Source organism: Castor canadensis, chromosome 2, assembly GCF_047511655.1.
Source record: "Castor canadensis chromosome 2, mCasCan1.hap1v2, whole genome shotgun sequence".
Taxonomy (NCBI): domain Eukaryota; kingdom Metazoa; phylum Chordata; class Mammalia; order Rodentia; family Castoridae; genus Castor; species Castor canadensis.
The window spans coordinates 141,692,907-141,712,622 of record NC_133387.1 but is presented as its reverse complement, the minus strand read 5'-3'; the positions used below and the strand labels follow the sequence as shown (position 1 = coordinate 141,712,622).

Here is a 19,716-nt window from a genome sequence, read left to right as displayed (position 1 = left end):
TCCGTACAACACCTGCAGCCACAGGGTTGAGGAGAGGGAGCACAGATTAAGAATGTAGGTAAGAGGTCTTTGGTGGATGTAATGATAATACCTGGGGAGGTTATGATTTCAGGGTGTCGAAGAGGAAACCAATAAGAAAAAAAAGATGGATGCAGACAGCAATTTCCCGTGAGCCAGGAGGATGAACCTGGCTCACGGGAACCAGGCCTTCAAGGCCCCAAGACTAAAACTGACACTGGTGTGCAAAGCAGAGTGAGCCCCAAACAACTGGGGGACTTCATTGGCGGACATCCATCAAACCTTAGAAGCATGTTGAAAGAACTGCTGTCATATGGACAGAATTGGACCCTCCAGGCTGTGGAGAAGGGTGGGGAAAATCTGTATTTGATGATCTTAGCGTTTTCTGACCTGGAGTTTGAGGTCAAGGGGATATTGGGGGGTGGGGCGAGGGAGGATGTACTTCTTGACATTGGCAGAGCTAGAAGGTCGCAGCAAGCTGGCCCAGCTGGAGAATCAATACAGAGGGCAGAGCAAACCTTGAGGTTTTTTAGTTTTTTTTTTTTTTTCTTGCTGTGGCCAGGGAGGAGGCCTCTCTCTATTCAGACTGTGCCAGCGTGGCTCTGGGGTCCACCTGGGGCCGGGGATGCCTCGGAATAGGTCTCCTTTAGCCCCCAACGCCCAGATCGCGGCGCGCCCTGGGTGGAGCCGAGGCAGCGGGCCAGGGTGCTGCGGGAGCTTGGCTCGCTCTTCCCCTCCCCGACGCGCGGGAGCCGGTGGAGCAGGCCGAGGGGGGAGGGGGGCGCCCGCCATGCCCGGCCCGCAGCTCCCCGCCTCGGCCTCGCGCCCGCCGCCCCCGCGGCACGGCCAGCGGCAGCCGCAGCCCCAGTGAGGAGGAAGAGGCGGCTGCGGAGCAGGAGGCACCGCCCCCTCGGCGCGCTCGGCGACCCGGCGACCTCGGCAGTTCCCATGGCGGATTCCTTGCCCGCGCTGTCCCTGCGGGAAGGCGGCCCCCGCGCGCCCAGGCCCGCGGCCCCCTCGCCGCCGCCGCAGTCGCGCCCGGGTTTCGAGTCCGAGGAAGCCGAGCTGTCGCTCAGCTTGGCCCGCACCAAGACCCGCTCGTACGGCAGCACGGCCAGCGTGCGGGCGCCGCTGGGCGCCGGCGTCTTCGAGCGCCTGGTGGAGCACCGGGTCCGTGCCGGTGACACTTTGCAGGGCATCGCGCTTAAGTACGGAGTCACGGTGAGCAGGACTCGGTAGTGGCCCCTGGGCGGGGCCGGGCGGGACAGGAGAAGAGGGGCGCAAGGACCCGGGTGTGGAGCTGGCAGCCATGTGTCCCCACGCGCAACCCCAGCGCACGCTGCTGGCAAAGCCATGGTCGCCAAAGCTGGCCCTGCAGCCAGCGGGGCGGGCTACCAGGGCGCCCTCCCCAGGTAGCTGCATCGAGTTCGCAGTGTCCTGCCGGGACCCAGACCAGATGTGTCGCCTGAGAGGAAGACCAAAAGAGGACCAGGGCATTGCCACCACCCGGGTCACTTTCACCTGGTTTGCGGTTCCCATCGCCCTACTATGTTTTTACTGAAAGCCGAACAGAGGAGAATTCTGTTCTCAGAGTAAACGAGACTTGGGATGAGTCAGAGGTAATACAGTTGTCCCCACTGGATGGCTCTGGTTCCATCAATTATGCTTCCTTATTTAGAAGTGAAATTACACCCCTGGGCTCACCGGCGACCGAAAACGTGACACCTGTCGTTAAACAGCAGCCAAGACCTGTGGTCTAGGTGAGCTGGAGAGCTGTGTTTATTACAAATTTATAAGTGCTTGTGCATCTTGGACGTATTGCATTACACCTCTGGGAAGAACGTGGAAACCTGAGGGAACACACTGGTTCATTAAAATTGCTTATAATTAACTCTGAGCTATGTGATGGCCTTTTTGCATTTGAGTTCTGTATCGGTTTCAACATTCTTTCCTAAAGCATCTTAGCTAGGGATGGAAGAAAGATGATCAGCTCTGCATCTTTCTTTTAACGTGAAAACTCTTCCGGGCCTTTCCCCAAGGCCAAGGACAGCGTACTCTATTTTGTATGTTTAAGCAGGTATATGTTTATCATTCACTCTTTGTATCAGCTATACATTTTCAGAGCAACGGCCTTGCCGTGCAGTTATGTAAACATTATTGTGCCACCAAGAGCCCCTTCTACCTTCTTGGGCAGTCTGGTTTCTAAATATGAGTGTAGACCTACAGTCATTGCATGCATTGCCAAGGCCCGGTTTGGGTCAGAGCCAGAGAAAAGCAGAGTTGGAGAACATCATTACCCACTCTGCTGAGTCCCTGCTGTGTGCCAGGCATCACATTTGTCTTGTGTGTGTCATCTTCATCTTATTTAATTTGGCTTTCACAATAAACCTAGGAGATAGGTGTAATTAATCTTTTTACAGATGAGAAGGTGGATAAGAGGCAAGGATACTTCCCAAGTGTGACTATTCATTGAGAACCCTTGAATTAACACAGTGCTAAAGCATTTTCTTTTCTCTAGATCTTACATCTGATATCGAGAGCTCTCTCAGCATCCTGGTTACCAAAGGTGGCAGGTCTTTTCTTGTCTGGTTTCTGTGCATCTTACCTACTAGGCTAGGGTACCTACATCTAGGCTTCCATCAGGAAGAGCATTATTTGTTATGGTTTCTTCCTGTCTTCCTGGGACCCACAGTTGTCTGCTTCTAACCTTCTGCTCACTGGGTTCTCCACCTTTGATCAAATACTTTGTAATCCATGTTTTGCCTAATATAGATCTTATTACTGATAACCTGATTGACCTTTTCCATTAAAGTGTGAGTCAGATTTTTCATTACTTTTATAAAGACTTTTGATTTGAATATGTTAGGCTTAGGTGTCATGAATTGAGAGCTGTAATTGATTATTAGAAATAGCCCATTACCAGGTTTTTCAACCTCAGTACTATTGATGCTATGGGTGGGATAATTACTTGTTGAAGGAGGCTGTCCTGTGTATTGTGGGATATTTAGCAGTTTCTCTGGCCTTTACCCCCCGAGGCTGGTGGACATTGCTGACTGTCCTCACTGGTTTGGGCCCAGAATTATAGTCAATAACATTTTTGGAGACTTTCTTCCCAAATTTCACTGGATATCTAGAACCTGTGAAAGTGATGATACCGTAACAGTGAAGTGATATTTCTTGCTTTAATTACTATCTACTGATATTAATTGGATTTACTCATGGTAAAAGAGATTTTAAGTGGAACAAAGGTTTTTTCTTCTTTTTCTTTTTTGGCAGTACTAGGGTTTGAACCCAGGGGCCTTGCACTTACTAGGCAGGCACTCTACCATGTGAACCACACCCCCAACCTTTTTTGCTTTGATTACTTTTGAGATAAGATGTTGCATTTTGCCTGAGCCCCTGGCCTGGATCCTCTTCCTGTGCTTGCTGTGTAGCTGGGATTCCTGCAACTCAGACTGATGTTCCTCTGACAGTCCTGAACAGGAAAGGAATGCTCTGGAGTAGACCAAAAACGAAGGGTCCCAGCTGACCTGAACCTGTGACATCACAATGCCAGCCAGAAAAGGAGTCCCTGAATCTCTGTCTTAAATAAGCATGACCTCTTTGCTTCTTTCCAAAGCCTCGTTCCTCTTTGGGGTCTTCACACTTTGTTTCATGTGTCTGGAACAGTCTTTCTTTAGTAACTACGTGCAGGACTGGCTTCATGGCTCTGTAACCTGTATAATCACCCAAGACTCTGCTGTCATGCCTTGAAATTTTTAATAGTTTGTAAACAAGGACCCCACATTTTCATTTTTCACTGAGTTCTGTGCAGTTGATGTAGCAAGTTCTGGGTGTTTGACTTGCTCCCTTCATTGCCTTCAAATCTGCTTAAATATTTCCTCTAGGAGATTTCTCTGACCACTCTACATCAAATGGCAACTGTCTTCCCATTGGGACTTTTTTTTTGCGGGGTGCGGTGGCTGTTGAGACATGGTCTTGTTATACAGCTCAGGCTGGTCTGGAACTTATGATCCAGCTCTGCCTTCTGAGTGTTGGGATTGATTACAGGTGCTACCATGCCTGGCTCCCCACTAGCACTTTTCATAACTTCCCTGCTTTGTTTTCCCAACAGTATTAATCATTCATACAATTGTTTTTTTGTTTGTTTCAGTTCTACCTTTCAGGTGATACATTAATGGATAAATAAAAACCCTTGCCCTCATGGGGCTTATATTTTTGTCTCCTTGTGGAGACAGAAATACAATGTTATATGTCAATGATTAATGAACAGATGGAAAAAAAATCAAGAAGGTAAGAAGGGTCGGTGAAAATGACTGCAGGTTAAAATGGGTTGGGCAGGGAAAGCCTGGCGGAAGAGGTAAAGGAGAGAGCCGGTGGATACTTGGTGAAGAATATGCCAGGCAGAAGGAACAATGGGACAATGGCTCTGAGGTGGAAGCATGATTGGGAACTTTCAGGGGTAGTGTGGCTGGTGCTTATGTTGCAGCAGGGTCCGGCCACACCAGATTATTAGGGCCTCGGAAGCCATTTTAAGGAATTAGGCCTTTTCTCTGAGTTAGGACCCTGGGGGGAGGGGGTTGAGCTGAAGAGTGACATGATGTGACTTAGGCATGAAAAGGATCGCTCTGGCTGCTGCTTTGATAGTAGGCTGAGGGGGTCTGCACCAAGCTAGAGACCAGGTGGGAGGAAGGCATTTGCAATGATGCAGGTGACAAGGGACAAGCGCTTAGACCAAAGCAGTAGAGGGGGGAGGGAGGTGGGGAGAGGGCTGGATGCTGGCTGAGTTGCTGGTGGCCTTGTTTGCTTGCTGTTTAGTTTGAGTATCTCTGCTCCAGACCTGGCCTGGAGACCCAGGACATTCCTCCTCCTCCATGGGAAAGAAGAATGGGAAGTTCAAAAACACATCTTCTGCCAGTGACTTAGAAATTATCTTTTTTTGCTGGCAGCACAGCTCAAGTGGTAGAATACCTGTCTAACAAGTGCAAAGCCCTGAGTTCAAACCCCAATACCACAAAAGAAAAGTCCCTTCTAAAAAAAAGAAACAAGAAAAAAAAAATCTTCCCTCTCCCCAACCCCAGCAGTAGTGGAGCTTGAACTCAGGGCCTTGTGCTTGCTAGGCAGGCGCTGTACCACTTGAGCCACTCAGCCAGCCCTTTTATGGTTTTGCATGTATGCTCAGCCAGCCTGAACTGTGATCTTCCTGTTTATGCTTCCTGTGTAGCTAAAATGGTGTCACCACACCCAGGTTTTATTGATTGAGAAGGGGGTCTCTCAAACTCTTTGCCCTGCCTGCCCTCAAACCACAATCCTGATCTCTGCCTCTTGAATAGCTAGGAATACAGGCATGAGCCACCGTGCCTGGCTAGAAAACTATCTTTATGACCTTTTTCTACCTTCCCCCTTTTAGTCATTAATAGTCAGTCCTAACTGGTTCTCATTATTTCTTTCCCTACTTTTATTGGACCTGATTTGTTTGAGGCCCTGTGTTAGACGCTGAGGCTACAAGATAGTGCATGTTACTCTCTTTGTACTCATGGTGAGTTTACCAATTCTCGGCTTCCTAGCCTGTCACTACTTGAGAAGCCAGGGAACTTGTCTGACTCATCGTTGTATCTTCCAGCCTGGCACTTGACACCTGGTGGGTCTTTCACATATGTGTGAACCCAGTCCACAAAGCAGCCTGGCTGGTATGAAATTGTAGGCCCTGGAATTGAGCAGGCGGAGGAAGATGGAGCCCGGGCTAGAGGTTGAGCGAGGAGGTGCAGTCACTGAAGATGAGGCCAGTTCTGAAATCTACAAAATCTTCTGCTTGTGCAGTGGCTGGGACAGGCTGGCCATGACCTCCAGCTGAAGAGTCTTCACGTTGATTTACATTAGGTTTGAGCCTTGAGGAAGTGGGTCTGGGAAACCGAAACTATTTGGGCGGGGTTGATAAACGCCATAAACACAGTTCAAACCTCAGACATGAGCCTGCTTGGGCTGGATTTCCCCCACGTTTAATCTCCCTGGATTCTAGATTTAACTGTTGCTTTTTCTGCCACCCTGGCTCCTTTTAGTTAGATCCAGTCCTCTGGAGAAAATTGACTAGCTCTAGGCTGTTACTGTGAACTTTCTGTTTTGCAAACCCCTGGAAAAACCTCCAGAGAATAGCAAAGAAACTGAAAGGGGGAAGGAGATGGCAAGAGTGGACCTATTATTTGCATAAACTTTTTCTTTGTCTTCTCGCCCTCCCCCCCCCACCGGGGCACCTTGCCTGTCTTTTCTGCAGTGCAGAGGCCCCGTGGTCCCCAGGACCTTTGGTGACCTCCTGCAGTTTTATCCCTAGGGACATCTCTTTCTCTTCTCTTTAGCTGCTGAGCAAGCTGCTGCTTAACACTCCCTGTGTAAAAGTCGCCTCTGAGAAAAAGCTGACTGTCATTTTCAGGAGAATAAGCCCTGGGTGTGCGAATCTGTACTGTTTATAACTTCAGCCCCTACTGCTGGTGGAGATCGTTGACTCTCACTGGGCTGGAAATAGTGGGAGGTATAGCAAAGTAGCCTAATTTGGGGTTTTCATAGATTCTCCAGTATCCTTTTTGTTTGTTTGTTTTTAACAGTACTGGGATTTGAATTTAGAGCCTCACCCTTGCTAGGCAGGTGCTCTATCACTTGAGCCCCTCCCCCAGCTCTTTTTTGCTTTTAGTTATTTTTGGATGGAGTCTTGTGTTTTTACTCTGGGCCAGCCTTGAACTGAGATTCTCCTGACTCAGCCTCCCGTGTAGCTGGGATTACAGCATTTGACATCTTACCCAGCTTATTTGTTGAGATGGGGGTCTCATTAACTTTTTGCCCAGATGGCCTAAAACCATGATTCTCCTGATATTCACTTCCCAAGTAGCTGGAATTATAGGTATGTACCACCACTCTTGGCCCTAAATTCACCCTTTTTTTTTTCTTTTATTATTCATATGTGCATACAAGGCTTGGTTCATTTCTCCCCCCTGCCCCCACCCCCTCCCTTACCACCCACTCCACCCCCTCCCTCTCCCCCCCACCCCCTCAATACCCAGCAGAAACTATTTTGCCCTTATTTCTAATTTTGTTGTAGAGAGAGTATAAGCAATAATAGGAAGGAACAAGGGTTTTTGCTGGTTGAGATAAGGATAGCTATACAGGGCATTGACTCACATTGATTTCCTGTGCGTGGGTGTTACCTTCTAGGTTAATTCTTTTTGATCTAACCTTCTCTCTAGTTCCTGGTCCCCTTTTCCTATTGGCCTCAGTTGCTTTTAAGGTATCTGCTTTAGTTTCTCTGCATTAAGGGCAACAAATGCTAGCTAATTTTTTAGGTGTCTTACCTATCCTCACCCCTTCCTTGTGTGCTCTCGCTTTTATCATGTGCTCATAGTCCAATCCCATTGTTGTGTTTGCCCTTGATCTAATGTCCACATATGATGGAGAACATACGATTTTTGGTCTTTTGGGCCAGGCTAACCTCACTCAGAATGATGTTCTCCAATTCCATCCATTTACCAGCGAATGATAACATTTCATTCTTCTTCATGGCTGCATAAAATTCCATTGTGTATAAATACCACATTTTAGTGGGGCATCTTGGCTGTTGATGAAACTGTGATTTATCACAAAAGTTAGGGCACTGTGGTGCTTCAGAGGGCAGGAATGAGTCACGTGCTGACCCTGTAGCTGGCAGAGGCTCTGTGCCACTGGAACCAGTGCACTAAGAGAGATGGAGGAGCCAGATGTGGTGGCAAAAAGTAGAGGTAGAAAGGACAGATTAGAAAATATCTGAATCAGCCTTGGGCCCAGTTCAAGTTACTCAGTTCTCTCAGATCTAAACCTTAGCTAGAGCAGAGATATTTGAGATTTTTAGATTTCAGTTTTGTCTCTAAAATGTACCTGCCCATGCCCATGACTTCCCTCTGTCCCTTTGCCATCTCTTCTGAAATTAGAACACAAAGAACCTCCTCCACCCTTCCTTTAATGTAGTAGCTTAAAGAAAACCGAGAAAGCTTTAAAGGTGCTAAGGCAAGGATGTAGCTTCTCGCTAGGAAGCAGGGGAACAGGGCCCGCTTGTTTCACTCTCGTTTCAGCAAGTTCTTTGAAGCAGAAATACAAGGGTTTTGGTTTTTTTTTTTTTCTGACTTTGAATCAATTTGGCATGAAAGGCTCCTAAAAATTGATTCCATTAATCATGCACTTTAATCAGGCATTGTGTGGACTTGAGAGTCAGGCAGAAATTCCAGTTCAAACATTTATAGAGCAGTACATACTTGTTCAAATCAGTCATCTCCTATATACCTGGATTTTTCATTGGAAAATGGAGAATAGTAAGTACAATCTAGACAGAGAGAGAGAAAGAGAGAGAGACAGAGAGAGACAGATGTAGAGTGCCTGGCAATGGATGGCACACTTGGTATATTCCATTTATCTTCATATATATGTGTGTCCTCTCTCTACATATAGAAAATCTAAAACTAGACTGGGGCCATGGCTCAAGTGGTAGAGACTTGCCTAGCAGGCTTGAGGCCTCGAGCTCAATCCTGGTACGAAGGAAGGAGGGAGGGAGGGAGGGAAGGAAGGAAGGAAGGCGGGAAGGAAGAAGTAGAAGAGGGAGGGAGGGAAGGAGGGAAGGAAGGAAGGAAGGACAGATTTATGCAGTCCTTGCTACAACCCTATAAAGTGTCGATGATGCTTGTTTTACATCTGAGGAAGCAGGCTATACGAGAAAAACACGCTTATGTTCATACAGTCTGTCTTGGTGTGGCTGGGATTTGAATCAGGCCTGGCAGGATCCCAAACCTGTGTGTTTTTAGCCAGCTCACCAAATTTACATTCTTATTTACATAGTCACCAGAAAGAATTGTGCAAATGAGCTGCTACAGTGCCTGGCATGCTTGGGCGCAGACCCGTCATAAGCAGGTGCGATGAACATAAGTATGGGGCCAGTGTAGTCTGAATCCCGTCTGTGCCTGCCACCATAGTGGACTTAGGCCACTTCACGCTCGTGAGTCCCCATTTCCTCGTTTGTAGAGAGGAGATGGTAGTAGCTCGGTTGCAGAACTGCTGTGAAGGTTAAGTGAGATAATCTATGCAACTTGCATCCTCCCTTCCCACCCCCCTTTCCCACCTCCGGCTGGGGAGGCATCTGGAGGCTGTGGGGGAGTCGGAGGTTATGAATACCTCTTTTAAATTCTAGCCCGTCTTATGCTGCTTGTGTGATGACTCCAAGCTACAAAATCTCTGTGAGCCTTGGTTCTTTAATGTGAAAAGTGAGTCTTCACATACTCACTCTACAGGACAAAAGAGCAAGACCTTGAATGGAAAGTGCTCCCGCATCTTTCCCTGACTTGTCGCGTGTATCTCCTTATTCCTCAAGTTCTATTTGAAGTCAAAAGCATCACAGTCAGAACCCCACCTTCCCTGTGAGGGCTTTCTAAATAATGGGAGTCCTAGTCACAGCATTCTTCCAAATTCTGCATGTATTTATGCCTGTGGGACCTCCTGTATCTGTTCATTCACCAGGTGCATTCTAGAAACAAAGGAAGCCCTCCACAAGGAAAGTAGCAACAATAAAAAGACTTGGTAAAAATTCAGGTAACAGCAATTAAGAATGGAATTTATTAAGTGTTGAAAGTTCTCTGGGGTATTTTTGGCAGTACTGGGGTTTGAACTTAGGGCCGGCACTCTACCATTGTGCCATATCTCCAGCTCTTTTTTGCTTCAGTTATTTTTCAGATCAGGTCTTAAAATTTTGCCTAGGGCTGGCCTTGGACCTCTATTCTCCTACATAACTGGGATTACAGCTGTGTATCACCATTCCAAGCTTGTTTTGTTGACATGGGGGGTGGGTCTCACCTACTTTTTGCCAGGGCTGACTTTGATCCTTAATCCTCCTGATGGCTGCTTCCTGAATAGCTGGGATTACAGATGTGATCCATGCACCTGGCCTCAAAGTTCTATGTTTTCAGGTTGAGAGATTTGGGGTCATCGATGAAACACTGCCTTGTAGAGGAAATAATACAGTGAGGGAAATGAGTGTTTCATTTTTTTTAAATTGGAAAACAGAACTTCATGACAGCTCTTCAAATAACGGGAAGTGTTGGTAGCGGTGACAAAATCTGAATGAAGACTCTTGAGTCCAGGGAAAACATTGCTCACAAATGTTTGTAGTTCTGTGTTGTACAACAGCCCTCCTCCTGGACTCTGCTCTATGAAACTGTGTTTCCCTTTTGTATTTCAGATGGAACAGATTAAAAGGGCAAATAAGCTGTTCACCAACGACTGCATATTCCTGAAGAAAACCCTGAACATCCCCGTGGTATCAGAGAAGCCTTTGCCATTTAATGGACTTGACTCTGTTGACTCTCCACAAAATGAAACTCTGGAGAGCAGCTTTTTTCAGGGGGAGGAGCCTGCGGTGGCCGGGGAAGAGCAGTCCCCGCTCAGTCCTCAGGACACGCAGCCCGCACAGCAGGTGGAAGAAGTATCGGCCAGAGACTTCCTGCAGAGACTGGACTTGCGGATTGAGCTGTCCACACAGGCCACCAGGAAGCTGAAGGAAGAGAGCAGGTGAGGACCCCTGCGGAGGCAGGGGTCTAACTGGTTACTCTTAAGAGGTCCTTGCTTTGCAAACTATTGTCAAACAGAGCTGCCACTGCTGCTGCGCACGGCCTTTGCCCCTGCTGACTGCTATAAAAACCTGGCTTGCTTGTTTTAGTACCAGCACTGTCCAGCTTGCAATTCTGGATAGCAGCCAAACTGAAGGTCTCGTTGACACCTTCAACAGAAGCAGTGCCCTAGACTTGTAAAATACTGACCCTTACAAAATTTGTTAAAGACACGCTCCATTTTTTGTTACCAAATCTTTACTCCTATCTAAGATTTTTTTTTTTATGTGTGGTACTTTTGAACTCAAAGCCTCATGCTTGGTAGGCAGGTGCTGTACCACTTGAGCCATGCCCCCAGCCCTTTTTGTGTTGGTTATTTTTCAGGTAGGGTCTCAGGTTTTTAAATTTTTAATTTGGCACTAGGGTGAACCTTTCTCTCTCTTATAGAGTTGGTTTCCTCTGTGATTCCAAGAAGGCACAACCTATTGTGTTTCCTTTTTCTCCCTGGCTACTGGGAAGCCCACAACTAAAGTTGATGCTTGGGTGCAGACACTATAATATTTCTTATGATTAGTTTATTGTTTCTCCTCGTTTCCCTATTCCTGATTTTTCTGTTTTATTCATCTTTTTTGTATGTTTCCCCTTTGGTGTAGATATATCAGATCCGTTTGAGAAAGAGAAAGAATATAGAAAATATAAATATAATTTAGTACAACTTTAATGTAATATCCTCAAATACTATATAAACAAATACCTTTTTTGATCATTTTTTTCTTTTTTTAATTTAGTACAGATACCTTTTATTTTATTTTATTTTATTTTTTGAGACAGGTTCTCACTATAAGCTGAGGTAGGCCTCAAAGTTAGATTCTTCTGCCTCAGCCTCCCAAATGCTGGGATTACAGGCATGAGCCACCATGCCCAGCTCTAAACAAATACCATTTTTTATTTCAATAATGGAGACACCAATAAGATGGAGACAGTAAGGCACAGCTGAATAAGTATTTGCCTTTTATACAACTTCCAAGGCGTGCACAACATTCTGAGTTGATGCACTCCTGCCCTTCTTTGCAAAGTGAGTTTTAAAGTGTATAATATGTACATGTTTTATTTTCTGCATACAGTTTTAAATGTTGGCTTAGGTTCTGTTTCTTCTTTTCAGAGATGAAAATGATCCCTATGCAACTTCTCTCTATCACAGTTAGGTGATGAGCCAGCATAATTCATCTAGATTTTGGGATGGATGGACCATGAAAAGTCTGAAAACTGAAGATGCAAAAGCCTCTCTTTTGGATTCCCCTGGCATTCGTCTTCAAACCCTAACTAAGCAGACCTACTCAGTTGTGCTGAAGTGATCGGTTCCCTATGGCTTTCTGTATTTTTAAGTCCTTGTTATGGCATGAGAGCAAAACTGTATTGGAGCTCCTCACTTTTGTAGCTGGTGGTAGTTTTTAGACTGGCTTTTGTAAATCCTGGTTGACATAAAGCAGCAAAGATTATTTATATATTCAAGCTGAAAACAGTGTTTCTTGTTTTGGGGTACTGGGGATTGAACCCAGGGCCTTGTGCTTGCTAGGCAAGTGGTCTGTCACTTGAGCTACACCCCCTGCCCTAAGCTGAAAACTGTTTCTCCTCTGGTAAATCCTAGCTATGTGAAAAACATGGTGGCCGTTTAAGTGATGCTGAATTTGCTGTGTGTTTATAACAAGTGCTAGATATATATATTTCAACATGTATTACATATTCTGTATTAATAAAAGAACCAAATTTTGTCTTCTATTTTGTAAAAAATAAACCACAAAAGTCTGAATGAGAAAAAAATAAACTGTTTTCACATGAGTCTTTTTTATTTTTGGCAGGGCTGGGCCTCGGAGCTTGCTGGGCAGGGGCTCTTATGCTTGAGCCACACCTGCACCCCAGTCTTCTTTTTTTTTAAATGGGAAAATAAAAATAGATTTTTACGTTACATTTTTGAAATAGTGACAACTCTCCCCCACTTTCAGTTTTTATTATTATAAATGCAATTTTGGGGGAAAAGTTCGAATAATCTAAGAGCAAATCAATTACAGTTCCTAGCAACCTTTGCACTGCTACTGACCTAATGTGGTTTGGTACTGTGAAAACATGGGGGACTAACCATACAAGTAAATGACACCAAGGTCTGACCCGCTGCTGTATTCTAGTTCAGATGTCACTGCTGTCACTTTATGGAGTGTGTGTAGCCACTGCACTCATTTGAATTGAGTTAGGTTTTTATTCCCATCGTTTGTCTTACCTTGTATATGTTCTAGCAGAAACTTAGCTTGGCAATCTACCTTTTGCAATTAAATATTTTTTGGTCTGGATTTTTATTAACCACAAGGTTAAATAAATCTGTAGGCTCCCAGGACAATTCCCTGTATTTATCCCTTTCTGGCATCCCAAAAGGCGCCTGTTATCTGTGGAGCAAAAGAGACATTTCTTCCTGCTGATCTCCCATTAAGCAGGAAGAAGGGCCCTTCAGTGCTGAGGCGCACACCTTGCAGAACCACAGCTGTGTAGGTCCAGCCCTGCAGGCTCAGTATCGTCTAGGGCTGCCTGTGTCTGCCTTCTCGCTTCTTCACAGCTGAGCTGTACTGGACTATAATAATAATAATAATGAAATAATATTTTTTATGATTTGGGACAGGGTCTTGCCACATACCCAGGCTGGCCTTAAACTCACCATCCTCCTGCCTCTGCCTCTCTGAACTAGAATATTTTAGTCTCTACCTCGGCATTAGAGTCACTGTGTAGAAGAGGACAGAGACAAGAAGCCTGGGTCTAGCCTCAGCGTTGCCACCTCTTGGCCACATGAGCTTGTCCTGTGCCCTTGATCACGTCCTCATTTATAAGACAGGACTAATGGTCTTCCTTCTGCCTTGGTTATTATAAGAATGAATGAAGGTCGATGTGCTTTGAAAAACCACAATAAACTCCTTAAATAAATTTCCTGCATAGATACCTCGATACATTATATAAAAGTGAGTGGAGAAGACGTTAGTCTGAGCCAGCTGATGGCCTGCTGTAGAAGCTGCCTGTGTGGCATGGCTGAGGTCAAGTGGACCATGTTGAAACAGTCCCACTGAGTCACAGTATTTTGGTAGGGAGGCTTAGTTCCTTCTCCCCACTCATCAGTGGGTACTGGCTTCTGAACACTCTGAGATTAGTTTGTGTGTCTGTCAGGCTTTGGTTTTTGTTCACTTCTGTGACTCTCTGGGAAGGATGGGAAAGAACAGCTTTGATTCCTACCTGTGAAAAGAAGCCTCTCATGAAGGAAATAATAATCATCAATCTGTACGCACCCAATGTCAACGCACCCAATTTCATCAAACATACCCTGAAAGACCTAAAAGCATATATAAACGCCAACACAGTGGTTGTGGGAGACTTTAACACTCCATTATCATCAATAGATAGGTCATCCAAACAAAAAATCAATAAAGAAATCCAAGATCTAAAATATGCAATAGATCAAGTGGACCTAGTAGATGTCTACAGAACATTTCATCCAACCTCTACACAATATACATTCTTCTCAGCAGCCCATGGAACCTTCTCCAAAATAGATCATATCCTAGGGCACAAAGCAAGTCTCAGCAAATATAAGAAAATAGAAATAATACCGTGCATACTGTCTGACCACAATGCAGTAAAAGTAGAACTCAACAACAAAAGTAAAGACAAAAAACATGCAAACAGCTGGAAACTAAATAACTCATTACTTAATGAAGAGTGGATCATCGATGCAATAAAAGAGGAAATTAAAAAGTTCCTGGAAGTCAATGAAAATGAAAACACAACCTACCGGAACCTATGGGACACAGCTAAGGCAGTCTTGAGAGGAAAGTTTATAGCCATGAGTGCATATATTAAAAAGATTGAAAGATCCCAAATCAATGACCTAATGATACATCTCAAACTCCTAGAAAAACAAGAACAAGCAAATCCCAAAACAAATAGAAGGAGAGAAATAATAAAAATAAGAGCTGAAATCAATGAAACAGAAACCAAAAAAACCATACAAAGAATTAATGAAACAAAAAGTTGGTTCTTTGAAAAAATAAACAAGATCGATAGACCCCTGGCAAACCTGACTAAAATGAGGAGAGAAAAAACCCAAATTAGTAGAATCAGGAATGCAAAAGGGGAGATAACAACAAACACATGGAAGTCCAGGAAATCATCAGAGACTACTTTGAGAACCTATATTCAAATAAATTTGAAAATCTAAAAGAAATGGACAGATTTCTAGATACATATGATCATCCAAAACTGAACCAAGAGGAAATTAATCACCTGAATAGACCTATAACACAAAATGAAATTGAAGCAGCAATCAAGAGTCTCCCCAAAAAGAAAAGTCCAGGACCTGATGGATTCTCTGCTGAATTCTATCAGACCTTTAAAGAAGAACTGATACCAACCCTCCTTAAACTGTTCCATGAAATAGAAAGGGAAGGAAAACTGCCAAACACATTTTATGAAGCCAGTATTACACTTATCCCAAAACCAGGCAAAGACACCTCCAAAAAGGAGAACTATAGGCCAATCTCCTTAATGAACATTGATGCAAAAATCCTCAACAAAATAATGGCAAATCGAATTCAGCAACATATCAAAAAGATTATTCACCACGACCAGGTACGCTTCATCCCAGGGATGCAGGGGTGGTTCAACATACGAAAATCAATAAACGTAATAAACCACATTAACAGAAGCAAAGACAAAAACCCCTTGATCATCTCAATAGATGCAGAAAAAGCCTTTGATAAGATCCAACATCATTTCATGATAAAAGCTCTAAGAAAACTAGGAATAGAAGGAAAGTTCCTCAACATTATAAAAGCTATATATGACAAACCTACAGCCAGCATTATACTTAACGGAGAAAAATTAAAACCATTCCCTCTAAAATCAGGAACCAGACAAGGATGCCCACTATCTCCACTCCTATTCAACATAGTACTGGAATTCCTAGCCAGAGCAATTAGGCAAGAAGAAGGAATAAAAGGAATACAAATAGGTAAAGAAACTGTCAAAATATCCCTATTTGCAGACGACATGATCCTATACCTTAAAGACCCAAAAAACTCTACTCAGAAGCTTCTAGACATCATCAATAGCTATAGCAAGGTAGCAGGATATAAAATCAACATAGAAAAATCATTAGCATTTCTATACACTAACAATGAGCAAACGGAAAAAGAATGTATGAAAACAATTCCATTTACAATAGCCTCAAACAAAATCAAATACCTAGGTGTAAACCTAACAAAAGATGTGAAAGACCTCTACAAGGAAAACTATACACTTCTGAAGAAAGAGATTGAGGAAGACTATAGAAAGTGGAGAGATCTCCCATGCTCATGGATTGGTAGAATCAACATAGTAAAAATGTCGATACTCCCCAAAGTAATCTACATGTTTAATGCAATTCCCATCAAAATTCCAATGACATTCATTAAAGAGATCGAAAAATCTACTGTGAAATTTATATGGAAACACAAGAGGCCACGAATAGCCAAGGCAATACTCAGTCAAAAGAACAATGCAGGAGGTATCACAATACCTGACTTCAAACTATATTACAAAGCAATAACAATAAAAACAGCATGGTACTGGCACAAAAACAGATGAAGACCAGTGGAACAGAAAAGAGGATCCAGATATGAAGCCACACAACTATAAGCAACTTATCTTTGACAAAGGAGCTAAAAATATACGATGGAGAAATAGCAGCCTCTTCAACAAAAACTGCTGGGAAAACTGGTTAGCAGTCTGCAAAAAACTGAAACTAGATCCATGTATATCACCCTATACCAAGATTAACTCAAAATGGATCAAGGATCTTAATATCAGACCCCAAACTCTTAAGTTGATACAAGAAAGAGTAGGAAATACTCTGGAGTTAGTAGGTATAGGTAAGAACTTTCTCAATGAAACCCCAGCAGCACAGCAACTAAGAGATAGCATAGATAAATGGGACCTCATAAAACTAAAAAGCTTCTGTTCATCAAAAGAAATGGTCTCTAAACTGAAGAGAACACCCACAGAGTGGGAGAAAATATTTGCCAACTATACATCAGACAAAGGACTGATAACCAGAATATACAGGGAACTTAAAAAACTAAATTCTCCCAAAACTAATGAACCAATAAAGAAATGGGCAAGTGAACTAAACAGAACTTTCTCAAAAGAAGAAATTCAAATGGCCAGAAAACACATGAAAAAATGCTCACCATCCCTAGCAATAAAGGAAATGCAAATTAAAACCACACTAAGATTCCACCTCACCCCTGTTAGAATAGCCATCATCAGCAACACCACCAACAACAGGTGTTGGCGAGGATGCGGGGAAAAAGGAACCCTCTTACACTGTTGGTGGGAATGTAAACTAGTACAACCACTCTGGAAAAAAACTTGGAGTCTTCTTAAAAATCTAAACATAGATCTACCATATGGTCCAGCAATACCACTCTTGGGGATATACCCAAAAGACTGTTACTCCATAGGCACCTGCACACCCATGTTTATTGCGGCACTATTCACAATAGCCAAGTTATGGAAACAGCCAAGATGCCCCACTACTGATGAATGGATTAAGAAAATGTGGTATCTATACACAATGGAATTTTATGCAGCCATGAAGAAGAACGAAATGTTATCATTCGCTGGTAAATGGATGGAATTGGAGAACATCATTCTGAGTGAGGTTAGCCTGGCTCAAAAGACCAAAAATCGTATGTTCTCCCTCATATGTGGACTTTAGATCAAGGGCAAACACAACAAGGGGACTGGACTATGAGCACATGATAAAAGCGAGAGCACACAAGGGAGGGGTGAGGATAGGTAAGACACCTAAAAAACTAGCTAGCATTTGTTTCCCTTAACGCAGAGAAACTAAAGCAGATACCTTAAAGCAACTGAGGCCAATAGGAAAAGGGGAACAGGTACTAGAGAAAAGGTGAGATCAAAAAGAATTAACCTAGAAGGTACCACCCACGCACAGGAAATCAATGTGAGTCAATGCCCTGTATAGCTATCCTTATCTCAACCAGCAAAAACCCTTGTTCCTTCCTATTATTGCTTATACTCTCTCTACAACAAAATTAGAGATAAGGGCAAAATAGTTTCTGCTGGGTATTGAGGGGGGGAGAGGGAGGGGGCAGAGTGGGTGGTAAGGGAGGGGGTGGGCACAGGGGGGAGAAATGAACCAAGCCTCATATGCACATATGAATAATAAAAGAAAAATGAAAAAAAAAAAAAAAAAAAAAAGAAGCCTCTCATGGACAGATGGTAAGTCCCTGGTCCTCACCAACAGGTGAAAATCAGATTGGGGTCTTCAAGACAGACAGCAGTATAGGCTCCAGAAGGCCATTTGAAGTAGTGGCAACCAATTCCACAAAACTTTGCTATTTTTATGAGTTAGGAAAACGGACAAGTATTTAAGAAATTAATTTATACTAGTATAAAATTAATTTATACTAGTATATAATTTAAACTAGTATATAATTTATACTAGTTTATTTACAAAGTCCTTTTTTTCCCTCCTCGAACTGGGGTGTGAGCTCAGAGCCTTGAACTTGCTAGGCAGGTCCTCTACCACCTGTGCCACGCTTCTAGCCTTTTTGCTTTATTTTTCAGAAAGAGTTTGTGCTTTTTGGCCAGGGCTAACCTCAGACCCCAATCTGCTTACCTCTTCCTCCTGTTTAGCTGTGAATACAGATGTGAGCCACCATGCCTGGCTTATTGATTGAGATGGGGGGAGGTGTCTCAACTTTTTGTCTGGGCTGGCTTAGAACTGTGATCTTCCTGAGCTCTGCCTCCCGAGTAGCTGGCATTACCGGCATGGATACACCACATCTGTCACTAGAAATCCTTCTTTGGCTTGGGAACACTGACCCATTTTAAGAGGACCTTTGGCCACTGTATGCTTGTTTCCAGGGCCTTGTTTGTGGTGGTGGCTCAGGAAGAGGAGTTACTGGGATCTGACGTTCATTAACCTTTTCCTCCAGGAAGCACTTCTCCCTTGCTTCACAGCTTATGGAGTGATTTTCATCTTAATTTCTACCCGATGGCCTGGTCCTTTGCTTGCTGTTGAGATAGCCTGGCTTAGTTCAAATCCAGTTTTGATAACTGAGTTCTGACATCACATTTTACCTTGTTTTTGTACTATTGATGACCTGATTTGTCTTCTTGGAGAGTACATAAACATCCCTCTAGATCAGCAAACTCTGTGTCTGAAAACTAAGAAGAGATGCTGTGAGTGGGGGAGGGAGGTAAATTGTTACTGAATCCAGCAAAAGTTAGGCCAACTTTTCAATGGGCACTGGGCACAATAGAGAGCCAGAAAAAAAGGGCAGCTGAAGAAGCAGATGGCTCTGAGCTAGAGAGGCTTTGAGGAAATGTGACTTTATTTTAACTCCCTACAGGGCCAGGGAGAAAAGCAACATCATGAAACAGATGTATTCTACAAGGTGCTTTGGTACCCGGCATGCCTTCCCTTCCTTCTTAAGTGCGCACGCATGAAAGACGGGGCAGACGGGGCAGCTTATGTTTAGTCCATCCAAGGCTTTTCCAGACCCGCCTGTCTGATTAGGAAATGCAAATCTATGAGGAAATAAGGATTCTACATACAAAACCTCAGCTTGCATACAACTTTGCTTTTCAGATCATTTTTATGGTGAGAAAGCTATGTTTCACCCACTTCTAAAAGGTTAACTACTGTAAATTCAACACTTGCTAATAATCCTTGGGTTGAAAAAACTTGAATCGCAGAATTAGAAGTGTTTTAAGCTACATTATGTTTTCTGGAACAGTCAAGAGACTTCTGGATCTTTCGCCATATTTACAGGCTGCTGTAAATACGCTTGATGGCGCTGGCCTCTTCTTTGTCAAGAATGCCTTTCTCCACGTAGGCGTCAGCTTGCTGGTTGATGAAGTCCCTCATCTTTGAAAGGTCATAATCTGGAAGATATTATTAGTGTCATAAGCAAAGATCAGGAAAGATCAGCCCCATCATGGTGATTCACGTTAAGATGCATTTTGTGTAGTGAAAGGATAACCA

The 19,716-nt window shown here is 43.8% G+C and overlaps 2 protein-coding genes across 5 annotated transcripts in view; one reads left to right on the top strand and one right to left on the bottom strand.

The window, feature by feature from the left end:
- Positions 1 to 596: 596 nt before the first annotated feature.
- On the top strand, positions 597 to 13,555 carry Lysmd2 (LysM domain containing 2). 4 transcript variants are annotated; one of them, XM_020162034.2, is made up of 3 exons: positions 597 to 1,239; positions 10,262 to 10,590; positions 11,830 to 13,555. In XM_020162034.2, exons 1-3 carry the CDS (start codon positions 967 to 969, stop codon positions 11,831 to 11,833), a joined length of 606 nt encoding a protein of 201 aa, XP_020017623.2. In that variant the 5' UTR covers positions 597 to 966; the 3' UTR covers positions 11,834 to 13,555. The 4 variants fall into 4 exon arrangements, with proteins under 4 accessions (XP_020017623.2, XP_020017622.2, XP_073922052.1 ...); XM_020162033.2 differs by having other exon boundaries at positions 602 to 1,239; positions 11,791 to 13,555; XM_074065951.1 differs by lacking the exon at positions 597 to 1,239 and adding an exon at positions 1,338 to 1,637 and having other exon boundaries at positions 11,791 to 12,453.
- Positions 13,556 to 19,045: 5,490 nt separating this feature from the next.
- Scg3 (secretogranin III) overlaps positions 19,046 to 19,716 on the bottom strand; it is a 42,484-nt gene continuing 41,813 nt past the window's right edge. Inside the window, exon 12 of the mRNA XM_074065950.1 lies at positions 19,046 to 19,616. Coding sequence (XP_073922051.1) covers positions 19,498 to 19,616 — 119 coding nt within the window. The 3' untranslated portion in view covers positions 19,046 to 19,497. The remainder of the gene's footprint in view (positions 19,617 to 19,716) is intronic.

What these genes read in the sequence shown, in the direction of transcription:
- Lysmd2 (XM_020162033.2), top strand. Translation starts at nt 967, where the DNA reads ATGGCGGATTCCTTGCCCGCGCTGTCCCTGCGGGAAGGCGGCCCCCGC. An exon ending in CGCTTAAGTACGGAGTCACG is followed by an intron (nt 1,240 to 10,261) that starts GTGAGCAGGACT and finishes TTTGTATTTCAG; the next exon opens with ATGGAACAGATTAAAAGGGC. An exon ending in AAGCTGAAGGAAGAGAGCAG is followed by an intron (nt 10,591 to 11,790) that starts GTGAGGACCCCT and finishes TCTTCTTTTCAG; the next exon opens with AGATGAAAATGATCCCTATG.